The sequence below is a fragment of the Eschrichtius robustus genome, chromosome 10 (genome assembly GCF_028021215.1).
Source record: "Eschrichtius robustus isolate mEscRob2 chromosome 10, mEscRob2.pri, whole genome shotgun sequence".
NCBI lineage: Eukaryota > Metazoa > Chordata > Mammalia > Artiodactyla > Eschrichtiidae > Eschrichtius > Eschrichtius robustus.
The window spans coordinates 56,426,354-56,445,480 of NC_090833.1; the positions used below are offsets into that span (position 1 = coordinate 56,426,354).

The 19,127-nt window shown below is 34.9% G+C and overlaps 1 protein-coding gene and 1 non-coding gene across 4 annotated transcripts in view; one reads left to right on the forward strand and one right to left on the reverse strand.

The window, feature by feature from the left end:
- Positions 1-19,127, reverse strand: part of BRD10 (bromodomain containing 10) — a 104,056-nt gene that overhangs the window by 73,452 nt on the left and 11,477 nt on the right. For 2 of the 3 annotated variants that reach the window (XM_068552692.1, XM_068552691.1), the window contains exon 2: positions 696-896. The exons of the other annotated variant lie outside the window; for it this stretch is intronic. In XM_068552692.1, coding sequence (XP_068408793.1) covers positions 696-896 — 201 coding nt within the window. The remainder of the gene's footprint in view (positions 1-695; positions 897-19,127) is intronic. 3 annotated transcript variants of the gene reach the window in all.
- Positions 7,262-7,333, forward strand: TRNAE-UUC (transfer RNA glutamic acid (anticodon UUC)). Its single transcript has one exon. It is a non-coding gene; the product is annotated as a tRNA-Glu (tRNA).

Genomic DNA, 19,127 nt, shown 5'->3' on the forward strand with positions numbered 1-19,127 from the left:
AGTAGTTCCCTATTAGGTCAGCAATCACTCCTAACATAGTTTGAGATATGATTTAGTATAAAAATCACCAGTCTTTTTTGAGTAATCACTTACCTCTCTGGGCCCTAGTCTCTTGCTATTAAAAAAAAATTACAGGTGTGTCATCGATCTCTATGCTCCCAGACCCTAGAAGGTAACACTAATTGAGCACAACATTCTTTCCTGATGAATCCGGAGTAAGCATAGTTACCCAGGAAATTAATACCAATGGAGGACTGGCAGAAGTGACCCTATATGTCATTTTGAACTACACAATCTCTGGAGTTTCTCCTAATTTTAAACTTTAAAGGTCTGTGATTCTATTCCAAAGCTCTATGAATCTACATAAAATTCATCTCATTTAAAATTTATAATTCATTTAAGACTACTTCCAGAAATCCAGAAAGCACCCTGAAATCTTTCATACAAATTATTTTTGTATAGCTTCAAAGTAATTTGGTTTAAATTTTAAAACTGTATTTTGAAACAAATTTCATTGTGATATTTCAGTACTAACTCATACGTAGGTGAGAATGCATTTTGGAACACTACTAAAATAGGCCCAGAAATTAGATATGGGCACACAAAAGTTATACAACTACTCTTTGAAATGTAGTTCCTGAAAATTTGAACAACATGAAACTTAACTTTTTTTTTTTTTTTTTTTTAGCATTTACCTTTTTTCTTCTTTTGCTCTCAGCTGTTCTTCCTGTCTCAAAACTTGAACCATTACAGATTCAAAAACTCCACTTGTCAAGCCTGCCAAACTTCGTGGTGTTGACCGACGCCTTGTTGAAGTACATGCAGTTCCCTTTTCATCCTCCAATCCATAATAGCCTCTAGATGTAACTGCTATCGTTGTCTTTTCTCTCAAGTGCCTTGGAGAAGAATAAGTCAATTCACAGGTCAAATCTTCTGGGTAAGCAATAAACCCCCTTAACCAGCATCTTAAGAAGAATCCTTTTTGCTAACTACATAAAAATTAGTTAAACCTTGCTTAGCTATGTTTCAGATTTTTATCCTCCCTACATAATTTCTAATTTTCCTTACTCACGTCATAAAGTCAGTCTGAGTGATAGTCTCTTCCCTACATTAAAAAAATATAAAATTGAAGCACTAAAATTAAGAATTAAAGATCTCTTTAATGAAAAAATTTTATTGTTTGCAAAATTAAATGTAGCTTATCTTTACATCTCTTCATATATTTCATACTACTATATCATTGCTATGGAAAAATATACAATCACACAAAAACATATTGGGAGAGAAAATTTATGATATACAAACACTTCAGTAATTATAAACAAATGAAGCATTATAATATATAATTTTAAGTTGTAAGCATTACAATATATCATTGTAAATTTAGAAACCTTCTGACTAAACTATAAAAAGAACCTAGGAATCTAGATTTCCTCTTCAACCTCACCACAAATGTCTCCCTACCCTATGATACTTATTATTACACTAAGGTACTAGTCTAATGCTTAAAGATAAGGATGAAAAATTTTCTTTGCAGTTTGCTTAATTATCCATAAATTGTCTTAATGAATTTGGATTAAAACTATTTACACTGAAGAAAGAAACATTAATCTTATAAAATTTTAAGTATAGAATAAAAACTGAATCCTGAATTTATGAGTTAATTGTAAATCTATATGAGTTAACCGTAAAAAGCACCAGGGAAAATATCTGCTGTTCTACCTCTGCAAAACATCCCAGAGCCTCTGAAGGCTTTGTACATGTTGTTTCTACAATGGTAAAATCAAGTAAATCTTAAAGTAAGCATTCAATATGCTGGATAAGAATCTATGTAAGTTAAAATTTGACCCTGTAGTCATATTTTCCTGCTTTCCTATAGGCACAGGTTTTCTGTAATATAAAATAAGCTAAAGGTTCACTGAAACATAAACCTTTATGGCATGAAATATAATCAAACTCCTGTCCATCTTGGACTATATTTACAGTGGTTTATTACTCTAAGTTAGAGAAACTTTATAACAATCTTACTCTCAGGCCATCTAGGTCCCATGAATAGTATGACTGCAAGAGTCTACTGAACTGTGGCACTATTATGTGTTTTCTTTATTATGAGGAGATAACATTTTAACTACTTCAGCTTTAGGCAGGGCATAAACTTTTAAACTGGTTTTCTAGTAATGCTAAAAAACTTGAGCTAATCTACCCATACTGTTTCAGGCTGTGATCTTTTAAGCACAACAGCATACATCTATATAGTGGCTAACTGGCTGGGAGAAAGGAATGTGGACCCAAGGAAAATAAGCTGGCAATAACAGATACTGAATGGGTATACCTGGGTTCATTTTAGCATAGTGTTCACACTGGCGAACTAACTAGTTCTGTAATTTTAATTACTTCCTCATCAATACTAATGGAAAAGAACATTAATGGACAATATTACACTGAAATGTGATGACATGTCAGAGGTTACACGGTATGTAGAGCACTGGGGATAAGGAGAGTTGAGGGAAATATTAAGTCATATGGCTTATAAACTGTCATGTAAACAAGTCAGAAACTAAATTTTACCCTTTAACTTCAGTCTTATAAGTAGAGAAGATGAAGTTATAAACTACTTTTTTAAACAGTATTTTCTCATAACAAAGAGGAATTAATATCCTTTATTACTCATCAGAAATAAGAATTTATAAGCTTTGATATTTATCATTCATAATCCAAATACAAAGAAAACGATGATGCTTCTCTTGTATCAATACGTAAAGATGAAAGGGTCTAAGGAAAAAAAATTCTCATACAACATTAGCGGGTATGTAAAATTGGCACAGCCTTCTTGGAAGTCAATTTGGTAATAATCATTAAGATTTAATGTGCACATATCCTTTTTGACCCATCATGCTTCTAGGAATTTACCCTATAGACATATATCCACAACTGTGAGCAATAACACACACACACACACAAAGTATTGTTTGTCATTCAAAAAGAACAACCTGGAAACAAATGTCCTTCGATAGGAGACAGGTTAAATAAAGTCATGTACATCACAACATGCAATACCATCATCCATTAAAAGCAACAGGTAAATCTGTATGTACTCACTATAAAAGATGTCCACATTACACTGCTGAATGTAAAGAAGTTGTTTTGGGGTAAAATATAATTTTTACCCCAAAAGGAATTATATACAAGTATATGTAAACATACATATGGCATCCAGTAGTGTGTGTTTGTGTACATGTTCAAACTGTCACCTAGATTACTTCAATCTCTTTGTGACACGTCTCCTGGTTTCTACTCTGATCTCCCTCCAGTCTATCCTTCAAGCTGCAACCCAGGTAATCCTTTTAAAAAGCCAATCAGATTATGTCATTGCCCTGCTCTGTCTCCTCCAAAGCCTTCCAGTTATACTTAAAATACAAAGCAAAGTTCTGATGGCTTACAAGAGTTAGTATGATATGGTCCTCATCTACCTCTTCAGACCCTATTTTCTATTACTCTGACCTTAGCTTTTTGTGTTCTGGCCACAAAAGTCTCCTTGTTATTCTCAGTCACAACAACACCTGCTTTGCACTTGATCTCTCACCTGTAAGGCACTTTCCCCCCAGATATCTGTATGGCTAGGCACTATCACTTCATTCAAATCTCTATTCAAATATCACCACATTTGAGAGGACTTCCCTGACCACCATAACCTGTAAAGGATTCCCTGTCATTCTCTATTGCTTTACTCTGGTTTCTTTTTCTTCATGTTACTTATCATACATTATGTAATTATCTATTTATTTGGTAATTATCCATATCTTCACCAGAATGAAAGCTCCAGGAGGATAAGCACTTTGTTTTGTTAATGGCTGTTACCTTCAGAGCCTCAAACTGTGGTATATAGATATAGTATTTGGAAGGATACAAGCCAAACCATTTATTTTTCATTTTAAATTTATACACATAAAGTTGAAAAATTCTAGCCATCTATTTTGTCCACAGTAAAAGAACACTGATTAAACATTTGTTACTAACTAGTACTTGAGTTTTCATTCACCAGAGAATAAAAGGCAATAAAATAAGATGAAAATAAGTCTCACCTCCAAATAAAAATTGTCAATCAGCAATCAAATAATACACGAAAATAACTCCCCCTTCCCAAAATTCAAGCTTTTTTCCTTCCTATTAGGAAAATTATTCCATGAAATCAGTCTGACAGTAGTTTGAAAATAACAGATTGCTAACTGTAAGCAAAAGCTAAGCAATAATTATGGTTGATTCATTGAGTTTTATAGTTACCCTTTTTCTTTTTTTTTTTCCCTCAAAAAGAAAGCATGAAAGGTCTTTTCTGTGGTGTTGATGCATTCCAAATTTCAGAATTCAGAGGTGCAATTTTGTTTAAAATTATTAAAATAAGTATTAAAGTGGAAGTGAACTGACATTAAGTTTTACTTAAGGTTAATATTTGGACTGACCCTCTACTATAAACAGATGATTGGAAAGGTTTCCATTATTACATGATTTTACATTACCAAAACAATGTAGAAGTGTCACCTATAAAAAGTTTATCTGTCCACTTAAAAGTTGGAAACAGAATCATCTAATGTGCTTTAAAATGTTCTAAATGAAGAGTTTCAGTCACTTTTTAAACCCATTTACTTAAAAAAATATTAAAATGCAATATAGCCCTCAGGGTCCTGACAAGAAAGAGATAATACTCAAAAGGAGGTGACGTTTAACGAAGACACCATTTACAAATGTGCAGGTAAAGTTAAGGGAAACTAGGAAGGGATGGTGAAGCACTCGTGGACTAGCCAGAGAGCATTATTATCACTCTAGGCTCAATAGGGAAAGGGGAGGGAATAGTTACTAGAACCAAGAAGCTGTCATTGTAGAAGAGGGCCACACGATGATGATGCATAGTCACTAAAGCCCAGCAAAGAAGAAGCTGTTAGAACAAATATCCCTACCTCTCTGTCAGTGCCTCCAACTGACTGAACCCAATCAGAAGCCAGAAAACAAGGCAGACCAGTTGATAACAGTCCTTAGAGATCAGCTTCCTGGGGCACAGAGCATAGTGCACAAGGGTGGAGAATAGATTTGAAGGTGCAGATGAAGATTATCCAGCACAACAGGAACTTAGTATTAGTTTTCAAGAGCAACTAACTGAAATTAGGAAAGGCAGAACTTTTTTCGGTGGATTTCAACAAAAACTTTTGCATGTTCGATAGATAAGCATCATTATGTAGTCAGCCCAGCCTGTCATGCACTTTTTCCATCCGGATTTGTGTATCTTTATGAGCTCTGAACTACAACAGTCTTTAAAACCAAGTACCAAAATAAACTCAACTTAAAACAAGCCTTTCAGATAACTCTACAGCCAATTATTAAACCAAGATTTTCAAAACTAATGAAATATCAAAACGCCCTCACCAAAAATAACTTTTCATAACATTAATATTATTTTTAAAAATTTAAAATATGCTTAATCTCTCATTTCCAGGATCTAGTTTAATGTTTTGTGACATAATGTTTTACAATATATAAAGCATAATAGTACAGAAGAACCTATATATGATTTATAAATAAATATGCATACAATAGGGGTACATATTCAAAACCTTTTCTGCTTGAGAAGCCAGATCATAAAAGTTTGGAGACCACTCCTCTCATCTCCAGCTTATATATGATACCCCTAACTGTTCTGGAACAAAGAAGTCTTCATCCACACCAAAGGGAAAAAAAAAAAAAAAGCATTTATCACAGATTGTTAAACTTATTTCCTACTTGATCTTCTTTACTTTCTATTCTCCCAATTGTTACTCTTATTCCCCTTGCATCTTAAACTCATCTTCATCCAGACCTCCAGTCCCTTGTTTGGTTCCTTTATTTGCTCTATTTGCTCTCACATAATTCAGCCTCTTTCAGCTATTCATATAGATAACTAAGTTGGGAACCATCATATATGACTAACCTCTTCTTCTATCTCATCTCCCTTTACCAATTTATCTTTCTGTCTCAGGCACCCTATCTCTCTCTTGCATCTCAGCTAAAAGGTCCTTCACACCTATACCTCCACTACTAATCACTGTAGGAAAAAAAATATCACCACCTTGTAGTTTATCGTCTAACTGTAACCTAAACTGGGCTCGCCTAAGATGACTTCTTTGAAGGAAGTCAACTCCCTCTTCGGTTCTCCATAACAGCAATTTCAAATGCATCATTATTCAAAAACTTCACCTCACTATCCATCATCACATAGCAGTTGACTTTGCTTATTACTTATTTCACAGAGAAAATGGTAGTTTTAAAGAAAGAGCTCAATTAACTTCCTGATTCTCAAAAAACAAAATTATCTGAATCCAAACAAAATGTATCTGCACTTTAAGTTGCAGTGAAAAAAGTGCCTCTTATCAAAAACTAATCCTGCAGTAGGTTTTCAGAATTTTTATTTCATTAACTATCTCCTGGATCTTCAGCCTCTACCTGCTAGTTGCCTTTAGCATATAAACATGTCCAAGTTTTTATTAAAAACAAACCATTCCCCTTGAGAAGAGCCACATCTAAATCTTGGTCCATTTCACCTTTCATTCACACCTCAAACTGTCATTTGCCTGTATCTACTCTATTGAAATCCTTCTTCCCAAATGACCTCCTAGTTATTAAATTCAAGTGACATTTTTCATTTCTTATTCACTCAACCTCTGTATACCATCTGATTACTCTTTTATCAAGACCTTAAACTGGACTTTGCAGAAAGAACAGTTTTAGATAAGTAGGAAAGAGTGGAAAAGAAATACTAATTAAGAAGAAAAACATTCATATTATTCAAATTCATTCATTCAAAATATTTACTGAGCAACAGGGATTCAGCAGTGAACATGCTGACAGTTCGCATATATTCGGGTTGAAACAATGGTGACACCACTGAAAAAAATGTTAAAGTTGAAAAGAAAAATATGAAAATTGGGAAGGAGACCTGGGTTAGAAATACACTTAGTTTTTAACATTTTGATATAACACTTGCACAACCAGCTGGGAAAGTTCTATAGACAGAAATATGAAGCTAAAACAAAAGGAAAGGCTCAAGATATCGATTTGAGAGTCTTAGTGATAAAGTCATAAAAAAGAGTCTCTCCACAGAGGAATAAATATAGGGAGATATGACCTAAAGGCATAACTTTAGGGATTATCCATAATTATAAAGAAACACACAGCAAAAGAAGAGGAAGACTCAAAAGACAATAGTTTAACTTAAGAAACAGCACTATAAGGGAATTCCCTGATGGTCCAGTGGTTAGGACTCAGCACTTTCACTGCAGGGGCCCAGGTTCGATCCCTGGTCGGGGAACTAAGATCCCACAAGCCACGTGGCATGGCCAAAAAAAAAAAAAAGAAGAAACATCACAATAACAACCAAAGGAGAAAAGTTTTAAGTACCAAGTGATCTAAACTATTTAATTCTCCAGATAGATGGAAAAAGTACTAAGTAAAAACCAAGGATTAAGCAAGAAGGCATTCATTAGTATGGAAAACTAATAAGGGAATAATTACAATAAGGGAATAATTACAAAGAACCTTATAAGTTAAAAAAGCTCTCAAAGTCTTTGTTCATACCTGAAGTGGCACCAAATAAATGACATAATTCCCCTAAAGAACAACCAAAGACCACCGTAACTAATTTTTTGAAAACCAAACATTCTGCTTAGAATAAATTTCCATTTCTTGATTTTGCCTTTCTGATTTAAGGAAGGGACAAAGGTAAATGTAAAGTTTCTATTTACATAGGAAGGATACTTGAGAAGTGCCTTACCAACCTCAACAACTCTGATAAGCATTTTTAGTAAGTTAGGGCTGTTCTGTTGAACATTTTACTACCACTACAGCTAATCCTTACCATATAGAAGCAGTCATGAGTTTTCAGTACAGGCAGAACAGAGGGCTCCCTAGGTCCTTATCTTTCATATAGTCTGGTTATGTTCATGTTCCCTAGAAGATACTAAAGCTGTGACAAGTCTGCAAAGTGGGCAGGTAGATAGCTTGGCTTCCTTTTCTTGGCTAACTCCTCTAAATATCTGCCAAGTACTGATGAGGATTTAAAGTAGGACACTGTAAATTCAAGATACTTTCAGATGTGACACAGACACAAAAGAGGAAAGATGGGAAAGCTGGGGTGAGTCTTGCCTCTACCTACTTGAAATAATGGGTCATAAAAAAGAGATGCAGGCACCTAACAAGAGCTGAAGACTTAGCTGAAATTAGGAGGATGTGGCAAGTGGATATTATGGTGTTCACAGAAAATAAGCAAGGCTACCAACCTCTTTCTTTATTGTGCATTTCAAGAATGGGAAGAATGTCATTCTTATTCCACACAAACTAGTAATTCCTGTTGTTCTCTCACATTATTTTTAATTTAAAAATGAATATTTTATTTTCCCCTCCTTTATTGAGATATGATTGACATAAACCACTGTGTAAGTTTAATGTGTACAATGTGTTGATTTGATACACATATATTTTGCAACATTATTACCGCCACAGGGTTAGCTAACACCTCCACTGGGTCACATAACTAAAAACAAATATTTTAAGAATTCATTTCTGAATTATATCTTTCTTCGGATTAAATTATCACCTTGCCCTCTGGGTTTTGCAAGGTCCAGCGTGGGTTACGGGACTCTCTATCTGGCCCTGTTGCTGTCATTCCATCACTCACTCACTCCACAAACATTTATTGAGCACCTCTGGGTGCCAGGCTCTGCTTTGGGTACTGGGGATTCAGAAGACAGTGGTCTTTGTCTTCCAGGTACCTGCTGCTGTCTTGCATTTTCCAGCCATGCTGGAATGATGGAGATGATTTCCTTATCCAGATGTGCTGCTTGGTATTGCACCTCTGCATTAGTCTCTCTGTTCTTTCTTCCCCTTATCATCTGGTGAGCTCCCTTCCTTTCTTCAAAATCCAAGTCAGATCTCTCCCTCCGTGGAGACGTCTCTATCTTTGACAATAATCATTCAACTCCATCTCATTGTGGTTCCTTCTTTATGTCTTTAGCAGTAGAAGATCTTTTCTGGTAGGTTCCAGTCTTTTTCACTGATGGTTGTTCTGCGAATAGTTATGATTTTGGTGTGCTCATGAGAGGAGGTAAGCTTAGGGTCTTTCTACTCTGCCATCTTGGCTGATCTCTCCGTCTCCCACATATTTCTTATGCCAAGTGACCAAAACATGGGTGGTGCAAATGTTGAGTACACAACACTATTTTATACTATTAAAAAGTATAAAAAGTACCTTATATAAAAATAAAAACATGAAAATTTCATTTCTGGAAAATTCAGAAAAAATCATTTGACAGAGGACTCATCCTACCAGATATTAAAATGGATTTTAAAGTCAGAGTAATAAATTTAATACCAAAGTTGAATAGTTAGACATACCAACAGTAGTGGAGACAGTTCAAAAGTAGATCCAAATACACCAGGACTTTAATATATTACAAAAATGGTATACCAAACCAATGGAAAAAAGTGATGCTGTGACAAGTAGCTGGACATGAGAGAAAAATAAAGCTGGATTTCAACCTCACTCCTTGACCAAAACAAATTCCAGACAGATCCATTTATTTGTTCATTCGTTCATTTATTCCTTTATTCAATAGTAAGTACTCATAGATACTGAGCTAGGTGTTGGCATCAACACTTACAGGCAAGATTCCTCCTTGCTGAGCTTACACGCTAGTAAGAAGACACACAAAAAAAAGAGTAAAGAAATACATACACATACACATAAGTCTTAACTACAATATACTATAAGTTCAGTGAAGGACAGTCAAGAATAGTTTCTCTGAGGAAAATGAGAGGAGGAGCCAGCCATGACCAAAACAAACAAACAAAAAAGCAAACAGAAACCCAAAGAAAACCCTGGGAATAAGAGTGTTCTAGATAAAACAAAGAGGAAGTATAAAGGTCCTGAGGTGAGAAATGGCTTGGTAGGTATATAAAGAACAGTAAGCCAAACTCCTTACTATAGCCTAAGTGCCAATGAAGTGCTTGATGCAGGGTTCTGACTTCTCAATGTACATATTTTTTAAAGTTCACCATGGCTGCCGGGTAGAAAATGGACTCTAGGAGGAAAAAGCAGAAACAGGAAAAACAGGTCAGAAAACTATAGCAGTATTTCAGGCAAGAGATGATAATAGTTTGTACTTAAGTGGTGACAGTGAAAAGAAATGGGCAAAATTTAAAATATACTTTAGGGCTTCCCTGGTGGCGCAGTGGTTGAGAATCTGCCTGCCGATGCAGGGGACACGGGTTCGAGCCCTGGTCTGGGAAGATCCCACATGCCGCGGAGCAACTAGGCCCGTGAGCCACAACTACTGAGCCTGCGCGTCTGGAGCCTGTGCTCCGCAACAAGAGAGGCCACGATAGTGAGAGGCCCGTGCACTGCGATGAAGAGTGGCCCCCGCTTGCCACAACCAGAGAAAGCCCTCGCACAGAAACGAAGACCCAACGCAGCCCAAAATAAAAATAAAATAAAATAAAATTTTTTTTTAAAATAATAAAATAAAATAAAATAAAATAAAATAAAATATACTTTAGAGGAAGAAAGCTCAGAAATGGTTGATATGCTTAACAAGAGAAATGAGTGAAAAGGAAGAATCAATTAAAAAATCATGTTTTTTGGCCACAGCAACTTCCCAGACAGTGGAGTCATTTGTTCAGAAGGTAAGAACAGGCTTAGAAAAGGAAAACAAAACAACAAACCTAAAGTTCAGTTTTGAACATGTTAAAATTTGAATTGGCTAACTTTTATTCAACATAGTATTGGAAGTCCTTGTCACAGTAACCAAAAAATAAAAAGAAATAAAAGGAATCCAAATTGGAAAGAAAGAAGTAAAACTGTCACTGTTGGCAGATGACATGATACTATACACAGAAAATCCCAAAGACACCACCAAAATCTACTAAAGCTCATCAATGAATTAAGTAAAGATGCAGAATACAAAATTAATATACAGAAATCTGTTGAGTTTCTATACACTAACAATGAACTATTGGAAAGAGAAATGAACAATCCCATTTTGCATCACATCAACACGAAGAAAACACCTAGGAATAAATCTAAGGAGGTAAAAGACCTGTACTTGGAAAACTGTAAGCCACTAATGAAAGAAACTGAAAATGATACAAACAGATGGAAAGATATTTCATGTTCAGGGACTGGAAGAATTAATATTGTTAAAATGACCACACTACCCAAGGCAATCTACAGATTCAATGCAATCCCTATCAAAATACCAATGGCATTTTTCACAAAACTAGAACAAATAATTTGAAAAATTGTATGGAAACACAAAGACACTGGAAAGCCAAAGCCATCTTGAGAGAGAAGAACAGAGCTGGAGGTATCAGGCTCCCTGACTTCAGACTATATTACAAAGCTACAGTAATCAAAACAGTATGGTACTAGCACAAAAACAGACACATAGATCAATGGAACAGAACAGAGAGCCCAGAAATAAACCCACACACTTATGGTTAATTAATCTACAACAAAGGAGGCAAGAATATGTAACGGGGAAAAGACAGTCTCTTCAATAAGTGGTTCTGGAAGAAAATGGACAGCTTACATGTAAAATAATGAAATTAGAATATTTTCTTATACCATATACAAAAATAAACTCAAAATGGATTAAAGAACTAAATGTAGGACCTCCCTGGTGGTCCAGTGGCTAAGACTCTGCTCTTCCAAAGCAGGGGGCCGGGGTTCGATCCCTGGTCAGGGAACTAGATCCCACATGCCGCAACCAAGAGTTCACTTGCTGCAACTAAAGATTCCACATGTGGCAACTAAAAAAAAAAAAAAAAGATCCCGCATGCTGCAACTAAAGATCCCACGTGCCACAACGAAGATCCTGCACATGGCAACAAAGATCTCACGTGCTGCAACTAAGACCCAACGCAGCCAAATAATAAATGAATGAATGAATGAATGAATGAACTAAATGTAAGATGGAAAACCATAAAACTACCAGAAGAAAACAGGGGCAGAACACTCTTTGACATAATTCATCGCAATATTTTTTTAATATTTCCTTTCCTATAGCAATAGTTCCTTTCCAATATTTCCTTTCCTAAAGCAAACGAAACAAATGCAAAAAATAAAAAAAGGGACCTAACTAAACTTAACAGCTTTTGCACAGCAAAGGAAACCACCAATAAAGTGAAAAGACAACCTACTAAATGGGAGGAAATATTTATAAATATTATGACTGATAAGGGGTTAATATCCAAAATATGTAAACTGCTCATACAACTCAATATCAAAAAAACAAACAACCCAATTAAAAAATGGGCAGAAGACCTGAATACACTTTTTTCTAAATAATACATACAGATGGCCAACAGGCACATGAAAAGATGCTCAACATTGCTAATCATCAGAGAAATGGAAATCAAAATCACAGTGAGATATCATCTTACACCTGTCAGAATGGCTATTATCAAAAAGGCCACAAATAACAAATGCTGTCGAGGATGTGGAGCAAAGGGAACCCTTGAACATCATTCGTGGGAATGTAAATTGGTGCAAGTATGGAATACAGTATGGAGGTTCCTCAAAAAACTAAAAATAGAACTACCATATGATCCAGCAATTTCACTCCTAGGTATATATCCAAAGAAACTGAAAACACTAATTTGGAAAGATACATGCATCCCAATGTTCATAGCAGCATTATTTACAATTGCCAAGATACGGAAGCAACCTAAGTGTCCATCAACAGATGAGTGGATAAAAGAGATATGGTGTACATATATACACAACAGAATACTACTCAGCCATAAAAAAGAATGAAATTTCATCATCTGCAACAACAAAGATGGACCTGGAGAGTATTATGCTTAGTGAAATAAGTCACACAGAGAAAGACAAATACTGTATGATATCACATATGTGAAATCTAAAAAATAAAACAAATGAATGAATACAACAAAACAAAAACAGACTCACAGACATAGAAAACAAACTAATGTCTACCAGTGGGGACAGGGGATTAACAGGTACAAACTACTATGTATACAATAAATAAGCTATGGGGATATATTACACAACACAGGAAATAGAGCCAATATTTTATAATAGCTTTAAATGAAGTATAATCTATAAAAATTTTGTATCAGTATGTTGTACACCTGAAACTAGTATTGTAAACCAACTTACACCTCAATTAAAAAAAAAAAAAAAAGATAAAGCTTCACACAAACAGAAAAAAAAACCCAAAAAACAAAAAACTGAGACACCCAGTTGAATACAAGAAACTAGTGACAGTAGTAGCCTATTTTACTAGGGGACCAGAAAAAAGGAGAGGAGACATTTTTATTGTAATACTTCTTGTATTGTTTAATTTTTTGCCACTAAGATGTACACATTATTTTGTAAATTAGTAAACTACCAATAAGACAAATACTAATCACTGGATTGCTAAGCAAAGTCCATGTACATTAGTTACACTATTTCCTTCAGATTTTCACAGTTGTTATACTTTACATGCATACTTATTTTTAATAATTTATACTGCAAATACATACTGTCAATCCCACCACCACAAGTATCTAAACGCTCCCTCCACCTTGAAATCTTTAATGATCCTATTCTCCCCAGCCTCTCTTTCAGGTAGAAGGCTCCTTTCTCTCAATCCCTACAGCTCTTGCTCATAAGCAGCAAGCACTGTGATTAAGCACCTGGGCTCAGGAGCCAAACAGTCTGGATTCAAATCCAGCTTCTGCCACTAATTAGTTCGGGCAAATTAATTTTGCTGTGTCTCATTTCTTCATTTGTAAAACAGGTTATGTAAATCATTAATTACTTCAAGAGTTGTGGGGATTAAATAAGTTAATACAGATAAAGCCTTTCAAACAGAGTAACATACAACGGCATTTAATAAGGCAGCCAAGACAGGCTATCTCTACTCCTTGCTCTAAATTGGCAACTTAATCATAAGTACTGTTGAAAAGGATAGTTATAAAGTAACGAAAACATTAGGAACTAACTTGTGTGATTGGAAACATTTTAAAATAGCTTTAAGGTATATTCTTACTATAAATCTCACAAACTCATCATGCCATGACTGATGGCTTCAACCTATTTCTTAATGAGTTAGGCAAATTTTTTGTGAAAAGTCTTGTCATTTTTTGTTGTTGTTGGTAGCCAAACAAAGCACTAGATAGCTAATCCACATGGCAAAAAATAAATTTCTTAAAACAAAAAACTACAGGGTCAAACAAAAAAACCCAAAACCATCACTACAGGGTCCTACGGTTGTTATCCCGTTCGTGTATAGTTTTACGTGTAACAATATTCACACACAACAATCAAATAACAAGTGAAAACAAATCTAGTAAGTGATAAGCAGAATATATGGCAAAATATATAAACTATATGTGGAAAATCCAAATTCTGTATTGAATTTCTGTGTGTATGTGAGAGTAAATGATACATATGTATACAGATGAGATAAAGAAGGCTAACAAGTGATATCTGATGGGAGAGGTGATTTTTATTTTTATTTTTTGACATACTTCTATTTTTTTCAAATCTTCTTCAAAGAGTATGTATTGAATAGAATGCTTAGCAGAGTATTTAGCATATAGAAAGAAATGAATAAATGTCAACTCTTAGTAAAAAAGGATTTAAACTGCTAATAAAAAATTAAAATAGATCTCAGTTATCTTCTTGACACACTTGCCATAAAACTTTAAAAAAAAGACTTGATTTCAATTTCACTACCAACCAAATTCCCTACCATGGAATTAGTAAGTAGAGGAACTTACTAATGTACTGGCAATTGTATCAAAATCAGGGATTAAGATAAACTGGAGGATATAAATGGTTCTGTGGATCACCATGAAATAATGTCATATTTAATATATTTAATTGTTTCTACCATCTTTTATTTAGCATGTTATGATAGTTATTTTAAGATGATGTTCTTATAAGTATCTATCTGTTAAAAATACAGGTTTGGGTCTATAAAAACCAAGCTGTCAAATCAAGCACAACCAGCTGATATTATCAGTACGTATTTGCAACTTATTAATTATATTTGTCCTATTCATTTTTTGGTTACTGGTAAACAAAGTTGTAGAAAATAACTTGGAAGATACAGTAACTTAAGTTGGTAAAATTCTGTATTTAACATAATTTTTTTCCTCTGAGAACTGTGAGAAGACTGAAATTATCCAATTAAAGAAACAAAACATCTAAGTCCAACTTAAGTTATTTATTTACATATTTAAATCTAGTGTATTATCTAAATTATTTGGCAAAAGAAAATACTGTCTTTCTCTTCTTTCTAGCATCATTCTAATATTATTGCTTAATAAAAACCACATCTTTTCAAGATCAATAAAACTAAAAGCTGGTTCTTTGAGAAGATAAACAAAATTGATAAACCACTAGCCGGATTCATCAAGAAAAAGAGGGAGAGGACTCAAATCAATAAAATTAGAAATGAAAAAGGAGAAGTTACAAAGACACTGCAGAAATACAAAGCATCCTAAGAGACTACTACAAGCAACTCTATGCCAATAAAATGGACAACCTGGAAGAAATGGACAAATTCTTAGAAAGGTATAACCTTCCAAGACTGAACCAGGAAGAAATAGAAAATATGAACAGAACAATCATAAGTAATGAAATTGAAACTGTGATTAAAAATCTTCCAGAAAACAGAAGTCCAGGACCAGATGGCTTCGCAGGTGAATTCTATCAAAATTTAGAGAAGAGCTAACACCCATCCTTCTCAAACTCTTCCAAAAAATTGCAGAGGAAGGAACACTCCCAAACTCATTCTATGAGGCTACCATCACCCTGATACCAAAACCAGACAAAGATACTACAAAAAAAGAAAATTACAGACCAATATCACTGATGAATATAGATGCAAAAATCCTCAACAAAATACTAGCAAACAGAATCCAACAACACATTAAAAGGATCATACACCATGATCAAGTGGGATTTATCCCAGGGATGCAAGGATTCTTCAATATACACAAATCAATCAATGTGATACACTATATTAACAAATTGAAGAAAAAAAACCATATGATCATCTCAATAGATGCAGAAAAAGCTTTTGACAAAATTCAACACCCATTTATGATAAAAACTCTCCAGAAAGTGGGCAAAGATGGAACCTACCTCAACATAATAAAAGGTCATACATGACAAACCCACAGCAAACATCATTCTCAGTGGTGAAAAACTGAAAGCATTTCCTCTAAGATCAGGAAGAAGACAAGGATGTCCACTCTCGCCACTATTATTCAACATAGCTTTGGAAGTTCTAGCCACAGCAAACAGAGAAGAAAAAGAAATAAAAGGAATACAAATTGGAAAAGAAAAAGTAGAACTGTCACTGTTTGCAGATGACATGATACTATACATAGAGAATCCTAAAGATGCCACCAGAAAACTACTAGGGCTAATCAATGAATGTGGTAAAGTTGCAGGATACAAAATTAATGCACAGAAATCTCTTGCATTCCTATATACTAATGATGAAAAATATAAAAGAGAAATTAAGGAAACACTCCCATTTACCACTGCAACAAAAAGAATAAAATACCTGGTAATAAACCTACCCAGGGAGACAAAAGACCTGTATGCAGAAAACTGTAAGACACTGATGAAAGAAATTAAAGATGATACCAAAAGATGGAGAGATATACCGTGTTCTTGGATGGGAAGAATCAATATTGTGAAAATGACAATACTACCCAAAGCAATCTACAGATTCATTGCAATCCCTATCAAATTACCAATGGCATTTTTTTTTTACAGAACTAGAACAAAAAATCTTAAAATTTGTATGGAGACACAAAAGACCCCGAATAGCCAAAGCAGTCTTGAGGGAAAAAAGCGGAGCTGGAGGAATCAGACTCCCTGACTTCAGACTATACTACAAAGCTATAGTAATGAAGACAATATGGTACTTGCACAAAAACAGAAATATAGATCAATGGAACAGGATAGAAAGCCCAGAGATAAAGCCATGCACCTATGGTCAACTAACCTATGACAAAGGAGGCAAGGACATACAACGGAGAAAAGACAGTCTCTTCACAGTAAGTGGTGCTGGGAAAACTGGACAGCTACATGTAAAAGAATGAAATTAGAACACTCCCTAACACCATACACAAAAATAAACTCAAAATGGATTAGAGACCTAAATGTAAGACCGGACACTATAAAACTCTTAGAGGAAAACATAGGAAGAACACTCTTTGACATAAACCACAGCAAGATCTTTTTTGATCCACCTCCTAGAGTAATGGAAATAAAAACAAAAATAAACAAATGGGACCTAATGAAACTTAAAAGCCTTTGCACAGCAAAGGAAACCATAAACAAGACAAAATGACCCCCCTCAGAATGGGAGAAAATATTTGCAAACGAATCAACGGACAAAGGATTAATCTCCAAAATATATAAACAGCTCATGCAGCTCAATATTAAAAAAACAAACAAATCAATCCAAAAATGGGCAGAAGACCTAAATAGACAGTTCTCCAAAGAAGACATACAGATGGCCAAGAAGCACATGAAAAGCTGCTCAACATCACTAATTATTAGAGAAATGCAAATCAAAACTACAGTGAGGTATCACCTCACACCAGTTAGAATGGGAAAATCTACATCAGAAAATCTACAAACAACAAATGCTGGAGAGGGTGTGGAGAAAAGGGAACCCTCTTGCACTGCTGGTGGGAATGTAAGTTGATACAGCCACTATGGAAAACAGTATGGAGGTTCCTTAAAAAACTAAAAATAGAATTACCATATGACCCAGCAATCCCACTACTGGGCATATACCCAGAGAAAACCGTAATTCAAAAAGACACATGCACCCCAATGTTCATTGCAGCCCTATTTACAATAGCCAGGTCATGGAAGCAACCTAAATGCCCATCGACAGACGAATAGATAAAGAAGATGTGGTACATATATACAATGGAATATTACTCAGCCATAAAAAGGAACGAAATTGGGTCATTTGTAGAGACGTGGATGGACCCAGAGACTGTCATACAGAGTGAAGTAAGTCAGAAAGAGAAAAACAAATATCGTATATTAACGCATATATGTGGAACCTAGAAAAATGGTACAGATGAACCGGCTTGCAGGGCAGAAATTGAGACACAGAAGTAGAGAACAAACGTACGGACACCAAGGGGGGAAAGTGGCGGGGGGTGGGGGTGGTGGTGTGATGAACTGGGAGATTGGGATTGACATGTATACGCTGATGTGTATAAAATGGATGACTAATAAAAAAACACCATATCTTTTCAGATACATTTCTATATAATCTGCTAAGAGAAGCAAAATCAAAAATTAAAATTAAGAAAAGGTGAAAATTAAGGGATGGGAAAATCAAATTGACGTTAGTTTTCTCTTCTAATTCATCTCATCTATGTGTCCCTTGTAACTGTCTAGCGTGAAAGCTTGAAATTTAATAACTCACTAATATGGAATATCATATTCTTTATTAGCACAGCATATTAGGCCCTCTATGATCTGGCTCCATAAGCTGGCCCTTCCAGTCACAGCTGTCATTACTTTTCTATATATAACTAGCACTCTAGCCAAACTAAACTACTGACCATTCCCTAGCTATATACAGTGACATTTTTGCCTTTGCACTTTTGAATATGTTATTCTTGTTGCCTGGAATGACCTCTATATCAACTTAGTTTATCAACTCCTCTCCTTCCGTTTTCATCTTGAATCCCTCTACACTGCCTATCAAATAATAAGCACTGTAAATATATGTTGCATATAAGGAACAGTACCTGTCTTACTACATTAACCATACACTCCCTTCTATTATGCTTTTAAATACTGTACCCATCCTTTAAGAGAGGATATGGTATCTGAATTCAACCCAATTAATACATACTGAGTTTCTCTGCACTTGAAGAGCTAATTTCTAGAAATACAGAAATGCGTAAGAAAATCTTAAACTCTGGTGAGGCAAACAGATAACTTCAGTATCATGGTATTCAAAAACTTCAATACAAATCATATGAATACAGAAAAGTGGGTTAAGAACAGAGGAATATAACTAACCCAAGCTGAAAAGAAGAGG